This window comes from Schistocerca cancellata, chromosome 8 (assembly GCF_023864275.1).
Source record: "Schistocerca cancellata isolate TAMUIC-IGC-003103 chromosome 8, iqSchCanc2.1, whole genome shotgun sequence".
Lineage (NCBI taxonomy): Eukaryota > Metazoa > Arthropoda > Insecta > Orthoptera > Acrididae > Schistocerca > Schistocerca cancellata.
In genome coordinates, this window is record NC_064633.1 from 421,840,604 (window position 1) to 421,863,350 (window position 22,747).

At 43.9% G+C, this 22,747-nt stretch overlaps 1 protein-coding gene across 3 annotated transcripts in view; it reads left to right on the forward strand.

Moving 5' to 3' along the window:
• LOC126094477 (DENN domain-containing protein Crag) overlaps positions 1–22,747 on the forward strand; it is a 322,685-nt gene that overhangs the window by 257,958 nt on the left and 41,980 nt on the right. For all 3 annotated transcript variants that reach the window (XM_049908870.1, XM_049908869.1, XM_049908871.1), the window contains one exon: positions 485–616. In XM_049908870.1, coding sequence (XP_049764827.1) covers positions 485–616 — 132 coding nt within the window. The remainder of the gene's footprint in view (positions 1–484; positions 617–22,747) is intronic.

A 22,747-nucleotide genomic window follows, 5' to 3' on the forward strand; every position in this document is an offset into this window, starting at 1 on the left:
TTATTCTAGTTTCCCTATGCCTGCTTCTCCACTTACCTTCCCCTCACCCTCCCTCTCAACTTTTGTCTCCCAAACTCTGTCTCACTCTTCCTTGTCCATCAATGGAATATAGAATTTCATTTTTACATATTTTCTCCTCAGTATTGAGTTACTGATATTCATGTGCACATGGACCTGCACAACATTGTCCCACCCATCTACATTGTGCTGGTACTGCACTTTGACTGGCATTTCTAGCACAAGATAGTTGGCTGAGACTGTGTCCTTGTTCGTGTGCATGTGTGTGTGTGTGTGTGTGTGTGTGTGTGTGTGTGTGTGTGTGCTTGTAATGATTCATCTGTAAGCTCAGCAACATTCTCAGTCTAGTTTATGTGCCTGTCAGCAGTGTCTCACTTCTACAGTAATGAGTTGGTCTTTATTCTTTCTGTTATCTGTACTCCACCAAGGAGATGCAATTACTGAACTTTCTGTATTATTTCTACAGAGATCCAAATGCTCCTGTTGCATTGGAGATTAGCATGACAACATGCTCAAAGTGCCATAATTGTTCATCAGTGCTGTATGATGAGGAAATAATGGCTGGTTGGGAACCTGAAGACTCAAATTTGAACACAAAGTAAGTACTGGGTTTCATCATGCATATCACTTAAAATGGACCATTTTTATAGACATTCATTTTTTCATAATTTTGGCAGGAATCATTACATTAATGCCTTGTTGCAATCCGACTCCTGCTGTATCTACTAGCCAGATTTGATATATTGTTGAATAACTGCTCTTTCAGAAACAAATTAATTATAAACATACCTTTTGCTAAAGGTTAATTATGGTCCTTTCTAATACAGATTTGTCTCATAACCTGCAGCATATGTTTGTTGATGGAAGAGGCTGTTAAGAACTAATGAATAAGCAAGAAAACATTTTCAAGTAATAGCTGTTTTCTTAATATTTAATGTATTAAAATTTCCAGTTATTACATAAAAAATTAAAATTATATCTGTTGCCAGTATAAAAATAACTGTGATCTAGCTGACCAACTGTGAACGTGTGTTTTTCTATACTTCCTATGAGCTCGTGAATGTTTATGGAAAGCCACTGAAAATGATCGACACTGCTGGTTGAAACCAATGATAAAAATTTAAAATTAATTAAACATGTATGCTTTTGGCCAGAAGGCCTTTTTCTGAAATAGACAACATACACAGACACACATTCGTGCAAACGCAGCTCGCACCCATGACTACTGTCTGGCTGCCAAGGCCAGACAAGAGACAGTGGTTATGTGTCCGTGGGCTGCACTTGTTAGAATGTGTGTATTTATGTTGTCCATTTCAGAAGAAGGCCTTCTGGCAAAAAGTTTATGTGGTTAGTAATCTTTTTCTTGTGGCTGTCTGCGACTCAATGTCTCAGCTGTGTGGTGAGTAGTAATCTATTCTTTTTGTAATATTGCCAGTTAAGCAGTTACAAAATGGGACACTGTTGGTGGAAACATCAAGTTTCCAACAAATGACAAACCAGCAGAAAGCCAAAACTCTCGGGAAGTGTCCCATTGAGACTAAGCTCCACACCACATTAAACTGCGCTAAAGATGCTGTGACATGCAGAGACCTGATGCACATTCCCAAAGAAGACTTGAAAGTTGAAGGAGTCCAAGAAAGCACTGTAGATGTGCAGAATGTTATGAAAAGGGTGGAAGGTGATCTGATTAAATCCAACTCTTTCATCCTCACTTTTAATAGCACAAAACACCTGTAACATTTTAAGGCAGGTTTTCTTCAATTACCAGTGGCCCTGTGTCCCCAAACTAGCAAGCTGTTTTAAATACCAGCGATTTGGGCACACCACTCTCGGATGTAGTGGAGAAGCCACTTATAGCAGATGTGGTAAGGCTGTCTATGGAGTAGTCATATGTTCATCTTCTCCAAAATGTGTGAATTACTCTGGGGCTCACCCTCTCTGGAATAGAGTCTGCTCTGTCTTCCTTGAAGAACAGAAGATACAGGAGATTAAAGCCAATCCCCTATGGTGAGGCCAAGAAGATTTACAAGACCATGCAGCCCCCAATATTTACCACCTTCTTTGCTTTAGCTGTTAAACAGCCAGTACAGAAAACCAATGCTGCTACATAAACTGAGGTAGCTAGTGTCAGCACTAGTACCTGCATTTATCAGTGCACTTGTGCTGCTATGGTTTCTTCACAGCCTACACTTCCTCCCAAAACATCGCAAAAATCTGTGGTCACCAACGATGTGGAGCTTCCTGCTCCCTTGAAAGTTCAATGCTGCCACTACCACTGCCGCAATTGTGGCTCCGAAGGCTACCCAGGGCAAGAAATCGAAGGCCAAGTGTCCGCCACCAACAGTGTTGGGAAGTAAACAGTCCACTGATGTCAACGTCGTCCTATCTGATGTCTCTCAATTCTTCAGTAGAGCTAATGGACCTCAATATTGGACAGGGGCAATCATCTCACCCCAAGACTGAGCCCCCAGCCATTATGGGCTCCCCTCCCCGGCAAAAAGACTTAGTGAAAGTATAACCTTGGTGATAGATGGCTCCCACATTACAGTGGAACATTAATGGGTTCAGGACATATGTGGGAGCTGAAACAACTAGCACAGGAATGCCCTCTGTGCCTGGGTTTACAAGAAATACATTTTAAAATCACTGACACCCCTGTGCTACGGGGCTATACCCTTCAAAGAAAGGATGACTTGACTGAAGACAGAGACAAGGGAGGGGTTGCTATGTTTGTAAAAAATGTGCATCACTCCTCTGCTGTCATAGATGTTGTGGATCTTCTGGCGCAATTCCACATTAATCTTCCCACTGGGAGACTTCAATCTCACACCATGTCTTGTGGGGCTTGACCTCTCGTTACCCTCAGGGTTTTGGAGAGCCTCATGATGTCTCAAGAGGTGTGCATCCTCAACACCGGGTACTCAAACTCATTTCTGTGATGCTGCTGGGTCATTCTCGACCATCAACTTCTCTAACTGCTGTCCAGCCCTTGCAGATTCTGTTCAATGGGAAGTCATTGACAGCCTTCATTTTAGTGTCCATTTCCCACTCCGCAACCATCTTCTGGGTGGACTATTCCCTGAAGAGAAGCCGCCAAAATGGATGGTCATCAGTGCTAACTGGATGCTGTTCAGCCAGCTGGCTGTGTTTGAACACAGCAGCAGCATCCAGGAATAGGTGGATCACATAACACAAGTGATCCATCATGCCACTGACCTGTCGATCCCAAAGTCCTCCAGTCATCTTACGAGGTGACCTGTACCTAGATGGACAGATGAGTGCTGTTCAGCAATCCAGGACAGGCGTGTGGCTCTTAGCTGGTTTAAATGCTGCCTGACAGCAGACCACCTCATAACCTTTCGAGTTGCATGAGCCAAGGCTCGACATGTAATTAAGGAGAGCGAGAAAAGGTCATGGAAAGCATTCCTGGACTCCATAAATCATTCCACTTGTTCTACAAAAGTATGCAAAACCATGCAGAAGATTTCCAGTAGACACAGTCGTTTACTGATAGCAGCAGTGCTGAAAGGAGTGTCACCAAACAACACCCGGAGACATTGCTGAGATGCTCTCGTAGCATTTTGTGAAAACTATTGCCAGTGCCAGCCAAGATTCAGCGTTTCACCGCTGCTGTGCAGTTGTAGAGAGGGGCAGGTTGGACTTCAGATCCGACGATTCTGAGTCTTACAACCGCCCTTTCTCCATGTGGGAGGTGGACATGGCATTGTCTGAGTCTTGTGATACTGCACCCAATCTCTTCCAAATCCAATACTGCATGCTTTGACTGCCAGCAGTGTCAAAGGAAATCCTCCTCAAACACATTAATTTGATAGGGCAATCAATCAATTTCCCAACTCATGGAGGGAAGCAATTTTGGTACTATCGTCAAACCAGGAAAGTACATCACATGTCCCAGTAGTTACCGGAGTATTGTCTTAATGAACTGTGTAGGAAAGGCCCTAGAGCAAATCGTTAACTGTCATTTGGTTTGGTTGTTAGAGACCATGCAACTCCTTAGCCATTTTCAGTGTTGTCAGCCTGACACTGCTAGAGGCAGCTGTCAGCAGGCTTTTCTATGTAAATATCATTGTATCAGGGTATTCTTTGATATTAGTAGGGACATACGATACTACTTGGGGACATGGTATTCTCACACAACTGCGTCAATGGGGCTTTCATGGCCACCGCCCCATCTTCATATGGTCTTTCCTGTGAGTGGTTTTATAGGACCTGAGCTAGTGACACACTGTCAGATCATTTTGAGCAGGAGAATGGTGTCTCTCAGGGCAGTATTTTAAGTGTTGCCCTCTTTGCCATAGCCATAAACAGTGTCACATCTAAGGTAAGGAGTCCTGTACAGTTCTCCTTATATGTGGATGATTTTGCTTTTTGTCTGTTACTACTCCAGTGTATCAACAGTGAGCCATCAGTTGCAACTTACACTACTGAGGTTAGAGGAGCGAGCTGCAAAGAGAGTTTTCAGTTTTATGCAGATAAGTGTGTGTGTGTTCATTTTAATCATTCCCATCGCATTTTTAATTTATCTGACTTGCATGTGAGGGACACCATCCTATATTTTAGAGGCTCGTGAGGTTTCTGGGCCTAATTTTTGACACTGAGTTGTGGTTTCCACACCTGTGAGACCTGAAAACCAGAACTCTCATGGCACTGAACATAGTAAAGTGCCTTAGTCATTGGTCTTAGGTAGCAGACAGGGTGCATCTGCTCCAGTTTTATAGGGCTACTGTGGGTGCACGGTCTATGGATCGGCGAGGCCTTGTTATTTGAAGACCGTTGATGCCGTCCACGATGAGGGGATTAGGTTGGCCATGGGTGCTTATAGGACAAGCCCCAAACTCAGTTTCTCGGCTGTGGCTGGTGAACTGCCACTTAAAATTTGGCGGCAACTCGTCTTAGGGCATCAGGCTTATAAGTTCCTTACAGCTCTGTATTCACAAGCACACCATCCTGTTGCTTGTCCCAGTGGAACACCTTTTCTCCCATTTTCCGCAAGCAACAAGGTCATTTGGGATCCATGTTCGGCATGTGCTGGAGACACTTGGAGTGGAGCAATTACAGCATCAAATCCAGGGTTTTAACTGTCTAGCACCCTGGTCTTTGCAGAGTCCCACAGTCATTTTAGATTTAGCACCGTACAGGAGCGAGTGCAAGTTGCAGACAGGCACAATTAAAAGACATTTACATAAAGCTTTTGGCCAAAGACTTTGTCAATAAAAGAGAGACACACAGCATTCGTACACACAATCAAGTACACCTAATGTACACATGACAGCCAACTCCAGCATCTCAGGCCACAATGCAACTATCACATGGGTTGCAATCAGCAATCTAGAGGGGTTGGGGAAGGGAGAGGGATAGTAGTGTACAGGTGGGGAGAGAGACAAATGCTGTCTGGTAGAATGTGAAGGGACTAGAATGCCAATAGGTGCAGCATCAGGAGGTTGTGGGGCAGCGAGGTGGAGAAAAAAGAAGCAAAAACGGAGAGGAGTGGGGAAATACGGGCAGATGTGATGACAGAGGGTGGCGAATAAACAGACCGGGAAATGATAGGACACATGGGGTGGACAATGTTTAGACAGTATGTTACCATAGATTGAGGCCAGGATCCCAGAATCACCTCTGCTCCAGATACAACTCTGCAATCCCTACTCCATATGTCACATCTGTGAAACTGAATCCTTGCTGTCCAGCACCTGGTGCTGCACTGTAGGCACCACCTCCATAAGATGTCCAACCCGCTGATCTCCATAAGTTATCCAACTTGCTGACATCCTACTGGCACCTTGGGTTGCCACTATCCAACCCCTGTCACACCCACAATGTTCCTCCTCGTCCACCCCTCATAGCAGCTAGACACTACCTAGCTGACCTTTTCAGCTTGCCACATCCCCAAAATGCCTTACTGACTGTCCACCAAATCCAGAGCCAAAACATTCCTATAACACTGTTGTTAACCTTCCCATCAAAACCTTCAGCTCCACAGCTCATACCATCCAGACCTCACCTTTAGCCCTACACCCAAGTTTAACAATGCTGGACTTGTCAAAGACCTACTCTTTTTCTCCCAATCCCTGCAATAGAAGCCAAATATCCATCCAACCAAAACCACCCTAATTCCAACATTGAACCCTGCCTCCTCCAGTTCATACCACCATCAAACCATGATCCTCCCCCCTCCCACAAAACCACCCACTGGTAACTTTCCAGGAATTCCTTATGTTCAACTTCCTTCCCCAAGTCCCTTCACCAGAACAGCAACCTTTCAGTACAACCTCAAAACAAATCCTGACCTAATTATCCTACCTGCAGACAAAGATTCCACCATTGTTATTGAATTACAGTACTACCTGGCAGAAGGCCTCCGCCAATTATCTGACTGCTACATCTATAAGCTCTACCAGAGTGATCCCATCCCAGAAGTCCAGCACAACCTCCAATCCCTTCTTAAAGCCTTAGGCCCTTCCCAGAATCTCTCCCCTGAATCCATTTCTCTCCTCACCCCTGTGACACAACTCACACCTACCTTCTATATGCTCCCCAAAATCCACAAACTTCCCCCTTTGTCACTCATTATTATGCCCCCAATGAAAGAATTTCAGCCCTTATTGACCAAAACTTCCAACCAATTGCCTGTAATCTAGCCTCCCATGCCAAAGACACCAACCACTTCCTACACCGACACTCCACCATACCCACCCCTTTACCTACTCATCACTGTTGACACTACCTCCATATACACCAACAACCTTCATGCCCATCATCTTACCAGTATTAATCACTACCTTTCCCAATGTCCTTCAGACTCCAAACCCACTACCTCATTCACCTTACGAACTTTATCCCAACCCACAACTTCTTCTACTTTGAAGGGAAAGTAAATAAACAAATCTGCAGCACAGCCATGGGCACACACATGGCACACTCCTATGCCAACCTTTTCATGGAACATGTAGAGGAGACCTTCCTAGCCCCCCCAAACCCCAAGTGTGGTTCAGGCTCATTGATGATATCTTCATGATCCGGATTCAGGGCCAAGACACCCTACCTTCATTCCTTCACAGCCTCACCACCTCCCCTCCCATCCTCGTTATATGGTCTTCCTCAATCCAGTTTGCCACCTTCGTAGATGTTGACCATCTCCTCTCTGATGACTCTATCTGCACCTCTGCTCACATGAAACCCACCAATCACCAACAGTATGCATCTGGACAGCTGTCATCCCTTTCACACCAAAAAGTCCCTCTATACAGCCTGTCTCCCCAGGGACAGTGTATCTGCAGTGACAAAAACTCCCTTACTCAGTATGCTGAGAATCTCCCTAAAGCCGCCACAGACAGGCTCTATCCCCCAGACATGTCCACAAACAGATCCATGCCATTACCTCTCACACCTCCAATCCTTCCTGTACCCTTCCTGAATGGAACAACTGAACCACATCCTTTGCCAGGGCTTTGATTACCTGTCATCATGCCCTGAAATGAGGGAAATCCTACCTGAGATACTCCTAAAGTGGTGTTCCATCGCCCACCCAAACTCCACAACAACCTAGTCCATCCCTGTGTCACTCCCAATCCTGACACCTGGTTACGAGGATCATATCCCTGTGGAAGACCCAGGTGCAAAACCTGTCCAATCCAACCACTCAGTACTTACTATTCCAGTCCTGTCACAGATTTATCCTAGCCCATGGGGGGCCAGGCCACCTATGAAAGGAGCCATGTCATTTACCAGCTCTGCTGCAGTTATTGCACAGGTTTTTATATTGGTACAACTACCAACAAGCTGTCCACCAGGGTGAACAGCCACCACTAAGTTGTGGCCAAGAGCCAAGTAGACCACCGTGTGACACAACATGCAGCCGAACGTAACACACTTGATTTCAATGAGTGCTTCAAATACCCGAGCCATCTGGATCCTTCCCTCCACCACTAGCTTTTCTGACTGCACAGATGGAAGTTATCCTTGCACCACATTCTCTGCTCCCATATTTATCCCAGCCTCAACTTACAGTAACATACTGTCCCCTCACCCTCCACCCACTTTGTCCTGTCATCTTCTCACCATTCTCATCTCCCACCCTGTTTATTCACTGCACTCTGGCAATGGATCCACCCATCTTACCCTCCTCCTCTCCTTTTTTGCTCTTTTTTCCCCCCATCCCCCTTCCCTGCAACCTCCTGACACTGCACTTATGGCGTTCTAGTCCCTGCAAACTCCACCAGATAGCATTCATCTCTCTCCTCACTCGTACTCTACTATCGCCCCCCCCCACCCCCTTTCCTCTCCAGATTTCTGCTTGCATGCCACATGATGTTGCATTCCAACCTGAGAAACTGGAGTTGGCAGTTATGTGTACATGGGTGTGCTTGCTTGTGTGGATGAATGTGTGTCTCTTTTACTTATGAAGGCTATGGCTGAAAGCTTTATGTAAATGCCTTTTGATTGTGCCTATCTAGAACTTAATGGTCTGCTTTACAGTAAGTAGCAATCTGTCTTTTCCTACTTTGTTGATATTCCTACCTGGAGTTTCCATTGTTTGATTTTTCCTCTGCTTTTAATGCAATATTTTCGGACGTTTTATATGACCACCACAACTATGTAGCTGTCTTTACAGATGGGTCCAAACCGGGGGAACCCACTAGTTGCTTGGTTGCTTTCTCAGATCATGTCTTCAAGCTTTGACTGTCTCAAGGCTTTACTGTTTTCAATGCAGAATTATAAGCGATCTTGCAGGCACTACAGCAGATGAGACATTCTTCCAGTTTTACATTTCTTGCCTGTTCCATTTCTCTAAGTGCCCTTCACAAACTGTACCCAACACATTCTATAGCCTCACTGTTGGGATCCAAAGTCTTGCATCAGTGGGCAAGTGAGTGGGTGGAAGTGACAGACAGTAAGCTCTGTGTAGTAAAGCCCACAATGTGGCTGTGGCATATCTCCTTCCAACCACATTGACGGGACGAGGTCCTCCTTACTTGTCTTTGCATAAGCCACAGCTCTCTGACACGTGACTTGTTGCTTCAGCGAGAGGACCGTACAGTGTGTGGTGCTTGTGGCATACAGATAACTGTGCCCCACATTTTATTGGACTGTGTTTTATTTTCTGACTAGCGGGCCATGGCAGATTTGCAGATGGATCTGCCCTTTATTGTAAATAATGCTCAAACGAATTTGGTTCAAATTTTAAAATTTTGTGAATTTGTCCAATACTTTTCCCGTAATGGTTTTAATGTGTTCAGAGGGTGATTGGCTCACCCAGGTGTTTTTTTTAAGTGGTCAGCCTGTCACATTTCCCTGTGCCTTTCTTTTAGCTCCTCTGTCGTTTTACTTGTGTTTTAATCTCCTGTGTAGCATATTTTAGTATTTCTTCATTGTCTTAGTATGTGTGTTAACATTTGTGTATTTTATCCCTATTATGACAGGAAGCGAAAACAAAAAAGTCCAGTAAGCATGGGGTACACAGCCCATAAAAGCTGTGAGCTCCATCATTATCTTGGACAGTTTCCAGCCTCTGGCTGGGTCTGTAAGGAACGTAGGCCTCTCCATCATCTTCTGTCTTGCCACCATCTCTCCGTCTTCACCCTGGTCCAGTCTTCTCCTTTCTTCTGGACATATTCCTCTACTCCTTTCAGCCATCTGTCTCTCGGTCTTCCTCTTGGTATCTTTCCTTCCAGTTTCATCTCGTGTATCCTCCTGGGTATCCTTTTCAATAATGTGAGACAAGTCTCATGTACTGCAAACTCTTTGCTTTCTGTATTTTGAGAGGTGGCAGCATGGACCAAAACAAGGAAAAATTTTCAAAGAGCATGGACTCTAATGTGCAGCCATGAGCAGTTGTTCATCTTGCTTCTGTGAAACACATCTCTTCTACTGTACAAGTGCTCGTAGCTCTTGAGCTATGTATTTCAGAGCCTATGTTTACTAAACTTTTTGCTTCAAATTATCATTCCTGCAATTTCCCTGAATATTATCTATTCCTCCTGCAACACCCTGTATATTTTAAATTGGTCAATGTTTCCTCAAATTGAGGTTGTACCCAAGTGCCGCTAAGACATAAATCTGAAGGTTTCACCTAAACAACAAGTTGTCAAAGAGCTGTGGATCTTCTTTGAAGAAAGGCTATTCGGACATAATAGAAACCTAAAAATATCTAGTGGTCATGTTTGTTAGAACACTCAGTTACCAACTACATCTGTCAAGAACAGCTGCCATAACAAAAACTCGAAGTGCCCTCCTCCAGAAACTCTAAGTCACATTGTGGGAGTCCTCTGCACCTACACTGTGTACTTCAGCTCTGGGTTGGCTTACACTATTGTGGACTATTGGATCCAGCTTTGATTAATAGTACTGACACAAGAGTTGTCAACGTAGCTCATCCATACCATGTGTCTTATAACTGGTCCAATCACACTTGCAACTTTTTCCTGGCTACCCATACTTATCCACATACCACTGCCATCTATGTGGTGGGAAAGTGCATGTGTACAGGAGTACAAAAAACTACTGTAAAATCCTCACCTTCCTGTTCATGCAGACATTCAAACCATCAGTAAAGGAAATCTTCATCTCATCACCCACCCCTGGTAACTGCAAGGATGCTAGTTGGCAATGACTTTAATTCTAATGACTGCTGGAGACTCAGATGGTAGATTAACGCTACAATGGAACAAATGAAGATGCTATGCATATTGACTGAGCCACTTGACTTTGAATTGCGACACAAGATATGGTTGGTTTTTAGCCAAATAAGTACAAGCTGTGGCAGGTGTGCCAATTCTCTGCGCAAGTGGAAGAAAATAACTTCCACAAGTTGTTACTATGGTGCTGAAAAACAGACTGTTCACCATATCGTTCAAGAATGCCCTCTGAGAGCTTTCCATTGTGATCCAACAGAGTTACTAGTGATGACAAAGGGATCAAGAGACTACATTTGTGGCCTAGTTTGGAATATGAGATAATTATGGACATCAATTTTTAGTGAATCCTCCATCCAACCATGATCCACCCCCACTGCCCCCAAATCACCCCGTTAACTTTCCAGAATTTTTTAACCTCGAACCTTGCCTCACCATCATTCCCCAAGTCTCTCAACAAGCAAACTAACCTTACATCCGCCGAAAGAACCGCAGTCCACCACCTAAAAACTGATCCAGACCTTATAATCGTATCTGCAGACAAAGGCTCCACCACTGTTGTTTGTTGTTTCGAACTGCAAGGATTACCTGGCAGAAGGACTCTGCCAACTTTCAGGTACATCCACCCACAAATCTTGCCATAGTGACCCCATTCCAGTAATCCAGCAGGATCTACAGTCACTACTCAAATCCTTAGGCCCATCCCAGAAACTCTCCCCAGAGTCCATCTCTCTGCTCACCCCTACCACTCCCCACATACCTACCTTCTACATGCTTCCTAAAAACCATAAACTCAACCATCCAGGATGCCCCATTGTGGCCATTTGCTGTGGCCCCACCGAGAGATTCTCTGCTCTCGTAGACCAACACCTTCAACCTATTACCCGGATCCTACCCTCTCATATAAAAGGTACCAACCATTTCCTCCACTGACTCTCCACAGTTCATGTCCCTTTACCACATGGTGCCCTGCTCGTCACAATTGATACCACCTCCCTTTACACTAACATCCCTAATACCAATGGCCTTACGGCTATTGAACACTACCTTTCCCAATGCCCAATGGATTCCAAACGCTCCTTCCTAATCGCCATGACCAATTATATCCTCATCCACAATTACTTCTTCTTTTAAGGCATTACCTACAAATAAATCCGAGGTACAGCTATGTGCACCCGCATGACACTGTCCTACACATGAGCCATCTAGAGGAATTCTTACTTTACACCCAGAATCCTAAATCCCTCACCTTGCTCAGATTCAGTGATAACATCTTTGCAGTCTGGATCAAGGGTGGGACACCCTATCCACATTCCTCAGGAACCTCAGAAACTTCTCCCCCATTTGCTCCAACTGGTCCTACTCAACCCAATAAGCCATCTTCCTAGATGTTGACCTCTACAACAAAGATGGCTACATCAATACCTCCATCCATACCAAACCTACCAACCACCAGCAATACCTCCACTTTGACAGCTGCCACCCATTCCATACCAAGAAGTCCCTTCAATACAGCCTAGCCACCCATGGTTGTCGCATCTGCAGTGATGAGCAGTCCCTCTCAAAATATACCGAGGGTCTCACTAAAGCCTTCACAGACTGTAATTATCCTCCCAACCTTGTACAAAAACAAATCTCCCTTTCCTTGCTTTTCCAGTCTCCCAAAGCCCCACCATCCGGCACAGAGGAGCATTTCCTTGTAACTCAGGAGTGGAGCAACTTAACTACGTTCACTGCCAGGGTTTCGACTACCTCTCGTCATGCCCTATATGTCCTGCCCACTACCCTTCCTAGTCCTCCTGCAGTGGTATTCCGGCGCGCACTGAACCTACATAATGTACTCGTCCATCTCTACACAACCCCTGCCCCCAATTCCTTACCTCATGGCTCATACCCCTGTAATAGACATTGATGCAAAACCTGTCCCATACATCCTCCCACCACCACCTACTCCAGTCTGATCACAGACATCACCTATCCCTACCTGTGAAACCAGACATGTGATCTACAAGCTAAGCTGTGACCACTGTGCAGCATTCTATATGGGCATGACAACCATGGCCACTGACAAACTGTGGCCAAGAAATAAGTGGACCACCCGGTTGCTGAGCACGCTGGAAAGGACTGATACTTCTGCAGGACTAAAGCTTATGGAGGAAAGGTTCATGATTGTGTTTTAGGTCTGTTTAGATTCTGGATTCTTTATGGTGTGGGAGGGAGTTTTTGAGGGTGGAGTGAATATATTAGGTCTGGGTGGCAGGGTTTTGCAGCTGTGAGGGGATGTGGGGGAGATTTAGAGGTTGTTGTAGAGGTGGTGTATATGGCGGTCCAAGGAGAGTTTACTTTCAGGTGATGTTGTGCATGTTGCTCTAGTTTCTGGAGGACATCCAGAAATTTAGGATTGTGTAGCAGAAGTATTTTATGGATGGAGAGGAGGTATTGCGAGATGGCTTGGGCATGATGGATGTGGTTCCTGTGACCTTCAGCCTTTGTTAGTCTTTTTCCTTACCCTTCCCTTCCCTTCCCTTCCCTTCCCTTCCCTTCCCTGTTCCCACTCCAGCACTACACAGTGCTCTATTCCACCACTGCACACATGGCTTGAACAGGATCTGTTCTTTATGTCTAGTGAAGCCTAATTTCACCTGGGTGGTTATGTCAACCACAGAATCACAGGTTGTGGGTAGCAGAGAATCCTGATAACTTCCACAAAACACCATTGCATGATCAGAAGGTTGGGTTTTGGTGTGCAATGTCTGCACGCTGCATTATTGAACCCATCTGCTTTCATCATACGCTGACTTCAGTGCATTGCATTACCAACATTTTGAAACTTGTGGCAGCATTAACAGAAGAGGAAAAGACCTACAATTACTTCCAACAGGATGGAGCAACTGCCCATATGGATGGCCAAACCTTGTAGCACATTCACACAATCCTCATGTCTGACAGAGTTGTTAGTACATGTCAGTCTCATTGTGGCTCTAGCTGATCACCCAGGTCACCTGATCTATCGATGTCTGATTATTTTGTATGAGGATCCCTCAAGTCTAAGGTGTATTGCACCAACATCCATAGTCTTCAAGAACTGCAGCAGAACACTTCAGATGATGCTGTAACAATTCCATCAGTCCAGCTTTCATCCACCTTCAACAACTCGCTGATCAGTGCCTAAAAGTGCCAAGAGATGAATGGTGGTCACTTTCAACATCTTCTATAGTCATTTTAATACTGTATTTCATTTCCTCTGCTGTGTTTCTTTGTACCCTGGAACTATGTTCTTCAGGCCACTTTTGTTTGCCGCACCTTGTACTAGGACATCGTGGAGGTTGGGTGGGTAACAGAACAACACTTTATGAGGGGTAGGAAGTATTTTAAGTAGAATGTGCCTTGCTTCAGGGCATGATGATAGCTAATCAGAACCCTGGCAAAGGATGTGGTTCAGTTGTTCCAGTGTGGGTTGGTACTTCTTTGTAGCTGGTTCTTGTGGGTTGTGGGAGGATTGGGATGTGAGAGGAAATGGCAAGAGAGATCTGTTTGTGGACTAAGTCTGGGTGATGATGTCTGTCTGTGAAGACCTTGGTGAGTCCTGCGTATAGGGCAAGGTAGTTCTTGTCACTGCAGATATGCCATCCCAAGGTAGCCCAGCTGTATGGGAGGGATTTTTTTGGTGTCCAGCATAACGTCCAATGCCTGCTTAAAGCCTTAGGCTCTTCCCAGAACCCACTACCTCATTCCTCGTACACCTTACCAAGTTTATCCTAACTCATTGGTGATATTTTCATGATGTGGACTCGGGGTCAAAACAGCCTATTTTTATTCCTGCACAACCTCAACACCTTCTCTCACATCAGATTCACCTGGTCCTCCTCAATATAGCATGCCACCTTCCTGGATGTTGACCACCTCACCACCTCCTCTCTGATGGCTCCATCCACCTCTCTGTCCACATTAAATCCACCAAACACCAACATTATCTGCATTTCGACAGCTTTCCGTCTCTTCCACACCAGAAAATCCCTCTTATACAGCCTGGCCACCCATCTCTTCCTATTTCACTCATATCAAAGGCTTTCCTACCCCACCAGAGGCCAGGCCACCTGAGAAAGCAGCCATGTCATATACAAGCTCTGCTGCAATCATTGCACAGATTTATATATTGGTATTATTACCAACCAGCTGCCCACCAGGATGAATGGACCCTGCCAAACTGTGGTCAACAGCAAAATAGACCAGCCTGTGGCACAAGATACATCTGAACATAACATGCTTGATTTCAATGGCTGCTTCAGTACCCAAGCCATCTGGATTCCCCCTTCCACAATGAGCTTTCGTGAACTGTACAGATGGGAGTCGTACTTAAAACACATTGACCACTGTTGAAATTATCGCAGCCTCAACATATGGTGACATATTGTCCCCACACCCCCTACGCAACAGTTTCCACCTCCTCTGTCCTATCACATCCTCCCTATTTTTGTCTCCCACCCTCTTTGCATGCCACTCTGCCAATGTATCTGCCCATCTTCTCCCACTCCTCTCCTTTTTTGCTCCCTGTTTCCCATCCCCTCCACACCTCCCTGCCCCACAGCCTCCTGACACCGTTCCTGTTTGCAGTTTAGTCCTGCACATTATGCCAGACAGCTCTCTTGTCTCCCCCCACCTGTGCACTGCAACTCTTCCCCTTCCCCACCCTCTCCATATTGCTACTTCTACATGACAGTTGCGTTCTGGTCCAAGTAGCCATAGATGGCAGCGATGTGTGCATGAGGTGTGCTTGCTTGTGTGAATCTGTGTGTGTGTGTGTGTGTGTGTGTGTGTGTGTGTGTGTGTGTGTGTGTGTGTGTGTTTCTTTTTCTGGCGAAGGCTGTGGCTAAAAGCTGATGTGTAAGTGTCTTTTAGTTGGGCGTGTCTGCAACTTAATGTGTCGTCTTTGCAATAAGTCTTTCCCATACATTGTTAAAAGCACAGTAAATTTCAGATATTGGTTATGTTAAAAAAAATCCCTAAAAATCAGACAGTTGTTAATTATGTGTGGGATACAGAGCAACATGCCTTGGAATGCATGCCATTATCCCAGGTTGCGCCATTTTGTTTTGAACACATTTGAAGCAGAACATACAACGAACGAAGCTCGGAATATCATTAGGCACTTTGGCTCACATTAAAACAGCAATTTTCTATTTACCAAGTTAAGAAATTCAATATGTTCTTAGAAAATTTTATAATGAAACAAAATCCAACAATAACTCAGTAACTAACATCTCACTGAAGCAGCTCTGACTTACTACCACTAGCTTCCCATCAATGTACGAGTACAAAATAAATGCCCAGTCTTTGGAAGCAGTAACATCTGTCAAGTATCTCGGTGTGATTATTCGAAATGATCTCAAATGGAATAATCAGATTAAACAAGTAACAGGTAAGGCAAACTCTAGATTGCGGTTTATGGGTAGAATCCTGAAGCGATGCAGTCCTTCAACAAAGGAAATAGCTTACAATACATTAGTTCATCCAGTCTTATAGTATTGGTCGTGTGTATGGGACCCTTACCAGTTGTATCTGATTCAAGAGATTGAGAACGTCCAAAGAAGAGCAGCAAGATTTGTGACTGGTACATTTAGCCATCACGAGAGCATTACAAATCTCATAGAAAGTTTGAAGTGGGACACACTTGCAGATAGATGGCACGGTAAACGGAAGGGCGTGCTCACTAAATTCTGAAATCCAATCTTCACCGAGGATGTAGAGCATATATTACCACCAACTTTCAAATCAGGCAATCATTAACATTCAAAGATAAGGGAAATTAGAGCTTGTACTGAGGCGTTCAGAGAGTCGTTTTATCCTTGCGCGATCCGCGATTGGAACGGGGGGGGGATATGACTTTGGCGCGAATTGTGCCCTCCACCACACACCTCTTGGTGGATAGCGGAGTATATATGCAGATGTAGATGTAGAATGTGTCACCACACTCACTTCCGACTATGGACTGGAGGCACCTGACTTTTGAATATGCATCCCATTCACCGCTACATACTATAACCCCTCTGTCCCCTGCCACTGCAACTCTTTATCTCTCTTAATTAGAACAGGTCAGCAGAATTTGAATAACTAAAAATAATTTTTAAAATATGAAATCATTGTAGTGCTCAGTTCAAATATATCAGTGGTTCTTCTCTAGCACGTAAAAGTTATTCCTAAATCACTCACAAAATTTAAGAAAATACTTTTGTTCATAATGACTGAATATATTTTTCTAAAAATTAAACTGAAATAAGTATGTGTGTTGCTTTTAGACAGGAAATAAGGATCATATTTTGTATGTGTCCTTGCAGGTTTTTTAATTTATTTCCACTTTCACCTCAAAGCTTCTTTTGGAACTTTCTCCATTTGACTGCCATATGGCTGATCTCTGTGTTGTTGTTGTTGTTGTTGTTGTTTTTTTGCCTTTAGTAGTCTGAAGACATGTTTGTGAAGCATTCCATGCTGTTCCAACCTGTGCAAATCTCTGTGCCTATCTACATAACTGCTGCAAACAAACATCCATTTGAAACTGATTACTGTATTCAAACCTTGGTATCCCTCAATGATTTTTATGCCCCCCGCCCCCCCCCCCCACACACACACACGAAACACACACACATAACCAAATTTACAAATCATTGATGCCTCTGGACATGTCCTATCAACTAGTCATTTCCTTTAGTTATGTTCTCCTGCGAATTTCTTTTTTTCCCAGTTTGGTTCAGTACCATCTCCTTAATATTCGATCCACCCATTTAATCTTCAGCATTATTCTATAGTGCTATATTCCACGTTTCTATGTGTTTTACAAATTTTTACTTATAGGCTATATATAATTCAACTCTACCCCCCTCACCCGCCGCTGTGCTTTTCACATTATTGTTAAACTTATATCAGGAGTCATATATGAACGTAAAATAACGAAACATAGATAAAAAAAACATGAATCAAATTAAATTACATCAGCTAAAACATATTTATGAAGAAATACTTTGATACTGGGCGTCAGTTCTGAGAAGTAATATTACAAGAAAGGTAAAACTCTTTCATTTGCCTGGGGAAAAGGTGTTTACTGTAAATAAGTGGATCCCGAATATGTTAAGTGATGGTAACTGGTTGCAGGTATACTGACAGCATACAGATGTAAGATGAAAAGATGCTGAGGACTAAGAACATAAGTGATCAGTACTGTAATAGGTATAAAAGAGCAGGCTCTAATGAAAAAAGGGGGGGGGGGGATTTTGCCAGGCGTTAAGAGAAACAAGATGTAACAAACAATGATGGAAAAAAACCTCACATCTGAAAACAAGACACAGGTCAGGTGAAAGATAGTTAATAATGAGTGTAACATCAAAAGGGATAAGCAGACATGATGTAGCAATCTGAATGCGACACATTTCAATACTTTTACTGATAGATACTGAAAAGCAGACTTTTTGATTTCTCAAAAGCTTTTACACTACATGCCAAGAGATGATATTAAATAAACTGCAGTTCTACAGCGTTACAGAAAACACTGTTATATTATCTTATTCAAGTAGCAGAATGCAGAAAATTTTTGTTAATGGTGTACAAGTGAATAAGAACACCCCTCAAGGTTCGCTACTGTGTCCAGTTATATTTATTATTTATATTAATGACTGGCCATATAACATAATGTGGGACCATATTATACATTTATTTATTTATATGGCAATAATCCATCTGCCTGTATAATACTGAGATAACAGAGATGGTAAAATATGAAATAGGTCAGACCGCCAATAATGTTGAAGTGTGGTGTAATGCAGACTCCCCTTGAATCAATCAAGGTAAAGCACAAGAACTACATATTACATGAAATCGTAACATTCAGATAACAATTGATTCCAAAGTATCACAGGATGACTGCAAAAAAAGTGTTATGCAAAAGTAGAAAAGATCATTTGCACTAAGGAAACAACTTCTTTCTGTTAGTATTCCAGTGCTGAAAATTGTCAATAATGCTTTCATATATAGTCATATAGCATATGGTACCATTCTGTGGGGCCACCAAAAGAATATGACAAATGCTTTTAAATTACAAAAAAAGACAATGAGGATAATAATATGCAGCATGGCACTCAGAACTTGTCGACTTAGCTACAGAAAACTAAAGATTATGACTCTGACGTCTCTACATATCTTGCAGTATGCAATGCACATCGAGGAGAACTTGTGTAGACATGAGCAGTATTGCTTGTGCCATAAGTACCAGACCAAGAAAAAAACATGATGTGGTATCATTCTGTTGTAGCTTAAAGAAACAAAACAAAGGCATATTATAATATGCTTTTGGATGAAGTCCTTGTTCTGAAATAGAAACCACACCCAAATTCGCACAAGCACAACTCAGACCCACACGGTCATAGCCTAGCCTTTGGGCACTGGAGCCTGACTGGACTGCGACTGTCTCTGACATGAAGCAGTCTGCCGGGATGGGTGGTGCAGGTAAGGAGATAGCATGGGGTAGGAGAGGAAGGTGCAGCAGGGTAGGATTTGGGGCAGTTAATGTGTAGGGACTTGTTAGAGGCAGGATAGTGCTGCTACGTGCAATGTCTGAAGGCTGTGCTGGAGGGGGGGGGGGGGGGGGTTGAAAAGTTCCCATGTTGTTGTTGTGGTCTTCATTCCAGAGACTCGTTTGATGCAGCGCTCCATGCTACTCTATCCTGTGCAAGCTTCTTCATTTCCAAGTAACTGTTGCACCCTACATCCTTCTGAGTCTGCTCAGTGTATTCATCTCTTGGTCTCCCTCTACAATTTTCAACCTCCATGCTGCCGTCCAGTACTAAATTGGTGATCCTGTGATGCTTCAGAACATGTCCTACCAACCAATCTTTTCTTCTAGACAAGTTGTGCCACAAATTCCCCTTTTCTTCAATTCTGTTCAGTACCTCCTCATTACCTGTGATGCCTCAGAACATGTCCTACCAACCAATCATTTCTTCTAGACAAGTTGTGCCACAAATTCCTCTTTTCTTCAATTCTGTTCAGTACCTCGTCATTAGTTACATGATCTACCCATCTAATCTTCAACATTCTTCTGTAGCACCACATTTCGAAAGCCTCTATTCTCCTCTTGTCTAAACTATATATCATCCGCGTTTCAAATCCATACATGGCTACACTCCATACAAATACTTTCAGAAAAAACTTCCTAACACTTAAATCCATACTCTATGTTAAAAAATGTCTCTTCTTTAGAAACGCTCTTCTTGCTATTGCCAGTCTACAGTTTACATCCTCCCTACTTCAACCATCATCAGTTATTTTGCTCCCCAAATAGCAAAAATCGTCTACTACTTTAAGTGTCTCATTGTTGAGTGTCCTTTCTGCCAACTAGAGTGTTAACCTAGGTTAACTACAGCTGTAGTTTCTCCTTGCTTTCATCAGTTCACAGTACCAGCACAGCAAGGGCATTTTGGTTAATGTTACAAGGCCAGATCATTCATCCAGACTGTTGCCCCTGAAACTACTGAAAAGGCTGCTCCCCCTCTTCAGGAACCACACGTTCGTCTGGTCTCTCAACAGGTAAACTTCATTGTGATTGCACCTATGGTACGGCTATCTGTATCGCTGAGGCATGCAAGCTTCCCCACCAATGACAAGGTCCGTGGTTCATTGGGGGGGGGGGGGGGGGGAGAAGTTCCCATATCCCTAACTATAATGCAGTCTCACATACTGTTTCTGTGTTGTTGCTCATGGAATCAGCCCAAATGATCTGACTGTCAGATTACACATCTCCAGTTGCAACCCTTCCTTCTACAGTGGCCTCTTGTCTGTCCAAATTCCATTAGTCCATAGCCTTCACCTACCTGGTCTTGCAAAACCTTATAAATCAGCCCAAATCTCCTTGTAAAACCTCCTATGCATCCATAAAATCATGCCCAAATCTCCCTGCATTATCTCCTATGCATCTGTAAAATTCTCCGCTCTGCAGTGCCAAAAGAGTGAAACTCTTTGAATCTAGAAACTAGTCAGCATGCACGACACCACCTGATAAACTCTCCAACCTGTTCACCACCTACTCCCACATTTGACTATTGCTGTTTACCGTCTCTACAGGTATAAGATCCTCCATCAAACCTTCCTTATCCCCTCATAACCACCAAACCCTGCCTCACAGACCAAGAACATAGCACACCCTCAGAAACTCATTCCCACCACTATGCAGAACCCAGGAACTAAACAGACCTGAAACGCAAGCCTCAAAAAGCTTCAGTCTCGATTCCTAAATTCAATAATGCTAGGATTTTTAAAGACCTTCTCCCTCAACAGTGGAAACACTTTTTCACCACCAACCTTGCTAATCAGACCCAGTCTAAAACCACCATTGAACCCTGCCTGACTCGGTTTACTCCTCCACCCAACTGTCATCCGCCCCCACTGTCTCCGAATCAGCACTTATCAACTTTCCAGAATTTCCTAACCTTGAGCCATACCTCACCATCAGCGCCCAAATCCCGCAATGTAAAAACCAACCTTACATCCATGGAAATAACCACAATCTATCACCTAAAAGCTTATCCAGACCTTATAATCCTACATACCAACAAAGTCTCCACCACTGTGGTTATGAATCGCAAGGATTACCTGGCAATGTGACTCCTCCAGCTGTCAGATTCATCCACCCACAAACCCTGTCGCAGTGACCCCTTCCAAGAAATCCAGCAGGACCTTCAGTCCCTCCTCAGATCCTTAGAACCATCCCAGAATGGCTCTCCAGAGTATATATTTCACTACTCACCACCACCATTCCCCACACTCCTACCGTCTACGTGCTTCTCCTAAAATCCTTAAATCCACCAATCCAGGACACCTCATTGTGCCTGATGACTGTGCCCCCACAGAGAGACCCTATGCTCTGCTGAACCAACACTTTAAGCCTTTTAACTGTAACCTGCTGTCCTATATAAAAGAATGAGGAAACTGGCTCCATACCGAGCGGGGTGGCGCAGTGGTTAGACACTGGACTCGCATTCGGGAGGACGACGGTTCAATCCCACGTCCGGCCATCCTGATTTAGGTTTTCCGTGATTTCCCTAAATCACTCCAGGCAAATGCCGGGATGGTTCCTCTGAAAGGGCACGGCCGACTTCCTTCCCAATCCTTCCCTAATCCGATGAGACCGATGACCACGCTGTCTGGTCTCCTTCCCCAAACCAACCAACCAAACTGGCTCCACAGTTCTGTTCCTTTGGCATCCAGTACCCTCTTCGTCACTGTTGATGCCACCTTCCTGTACAGCGGGGTTTTCCAAACTGTGTTCTGTGGAACACTGGTATTCCACAGAAAGTAAAGTGCTCCACAAAAAACAATAATACGGCAGTTTTTTCATCATTTTTAAAAAATATTTGTGATGATTTGCGTTTAATTATGATTTGAAATTGAAGTAATTACTGAATATAACAATTTTTTCTCATTCTTTAAAATTTTCTTAACCTTGTAAATAAACAAAGTACCAGGATTCTCAGTGTTCCATCAGGGAAAAAACTTCGAAACTCCTGCTCTACACTAACATCCTCAATGCCCATAGGCTTGCTACTCTCAAACACTATTTTTCCCAATGCCTGACTGACTCCAAACATACAACCTTCTTCTTGGTCACCATCACCAGCTATATCCTTACCCACAATTGCTTCTTGTTTGAAATCATTGCCTACAAACAAATCCATGGCATAGCAATGAGCACCCACATAGCACCACTCTATGCCAACCTTTTCATGGGCCATCTAGAGGAATCCTTCCTGACTTCCCAGAATCCCAAGTCTCTTGTCTTCATCCAGTTCACTGATGACATCTTTGTGATCTGTACTGAGGGTGATGACACCCTATCCACATTCCTCCAGAACCTCAACACCTTCCCAATCAAATTCGCTTCATTTGGCTCTCCTCAATCCAACAAGCCACCTTACATCAGTACCTCCTCCACAGCAAACCTACCCCGCTCCAACTATACTTCCAATTTGACAGCTTAAATTGTAGCCCTCTCCAGATATGATAAAGAGTCTCATGAAGGCCTTCATTCACTG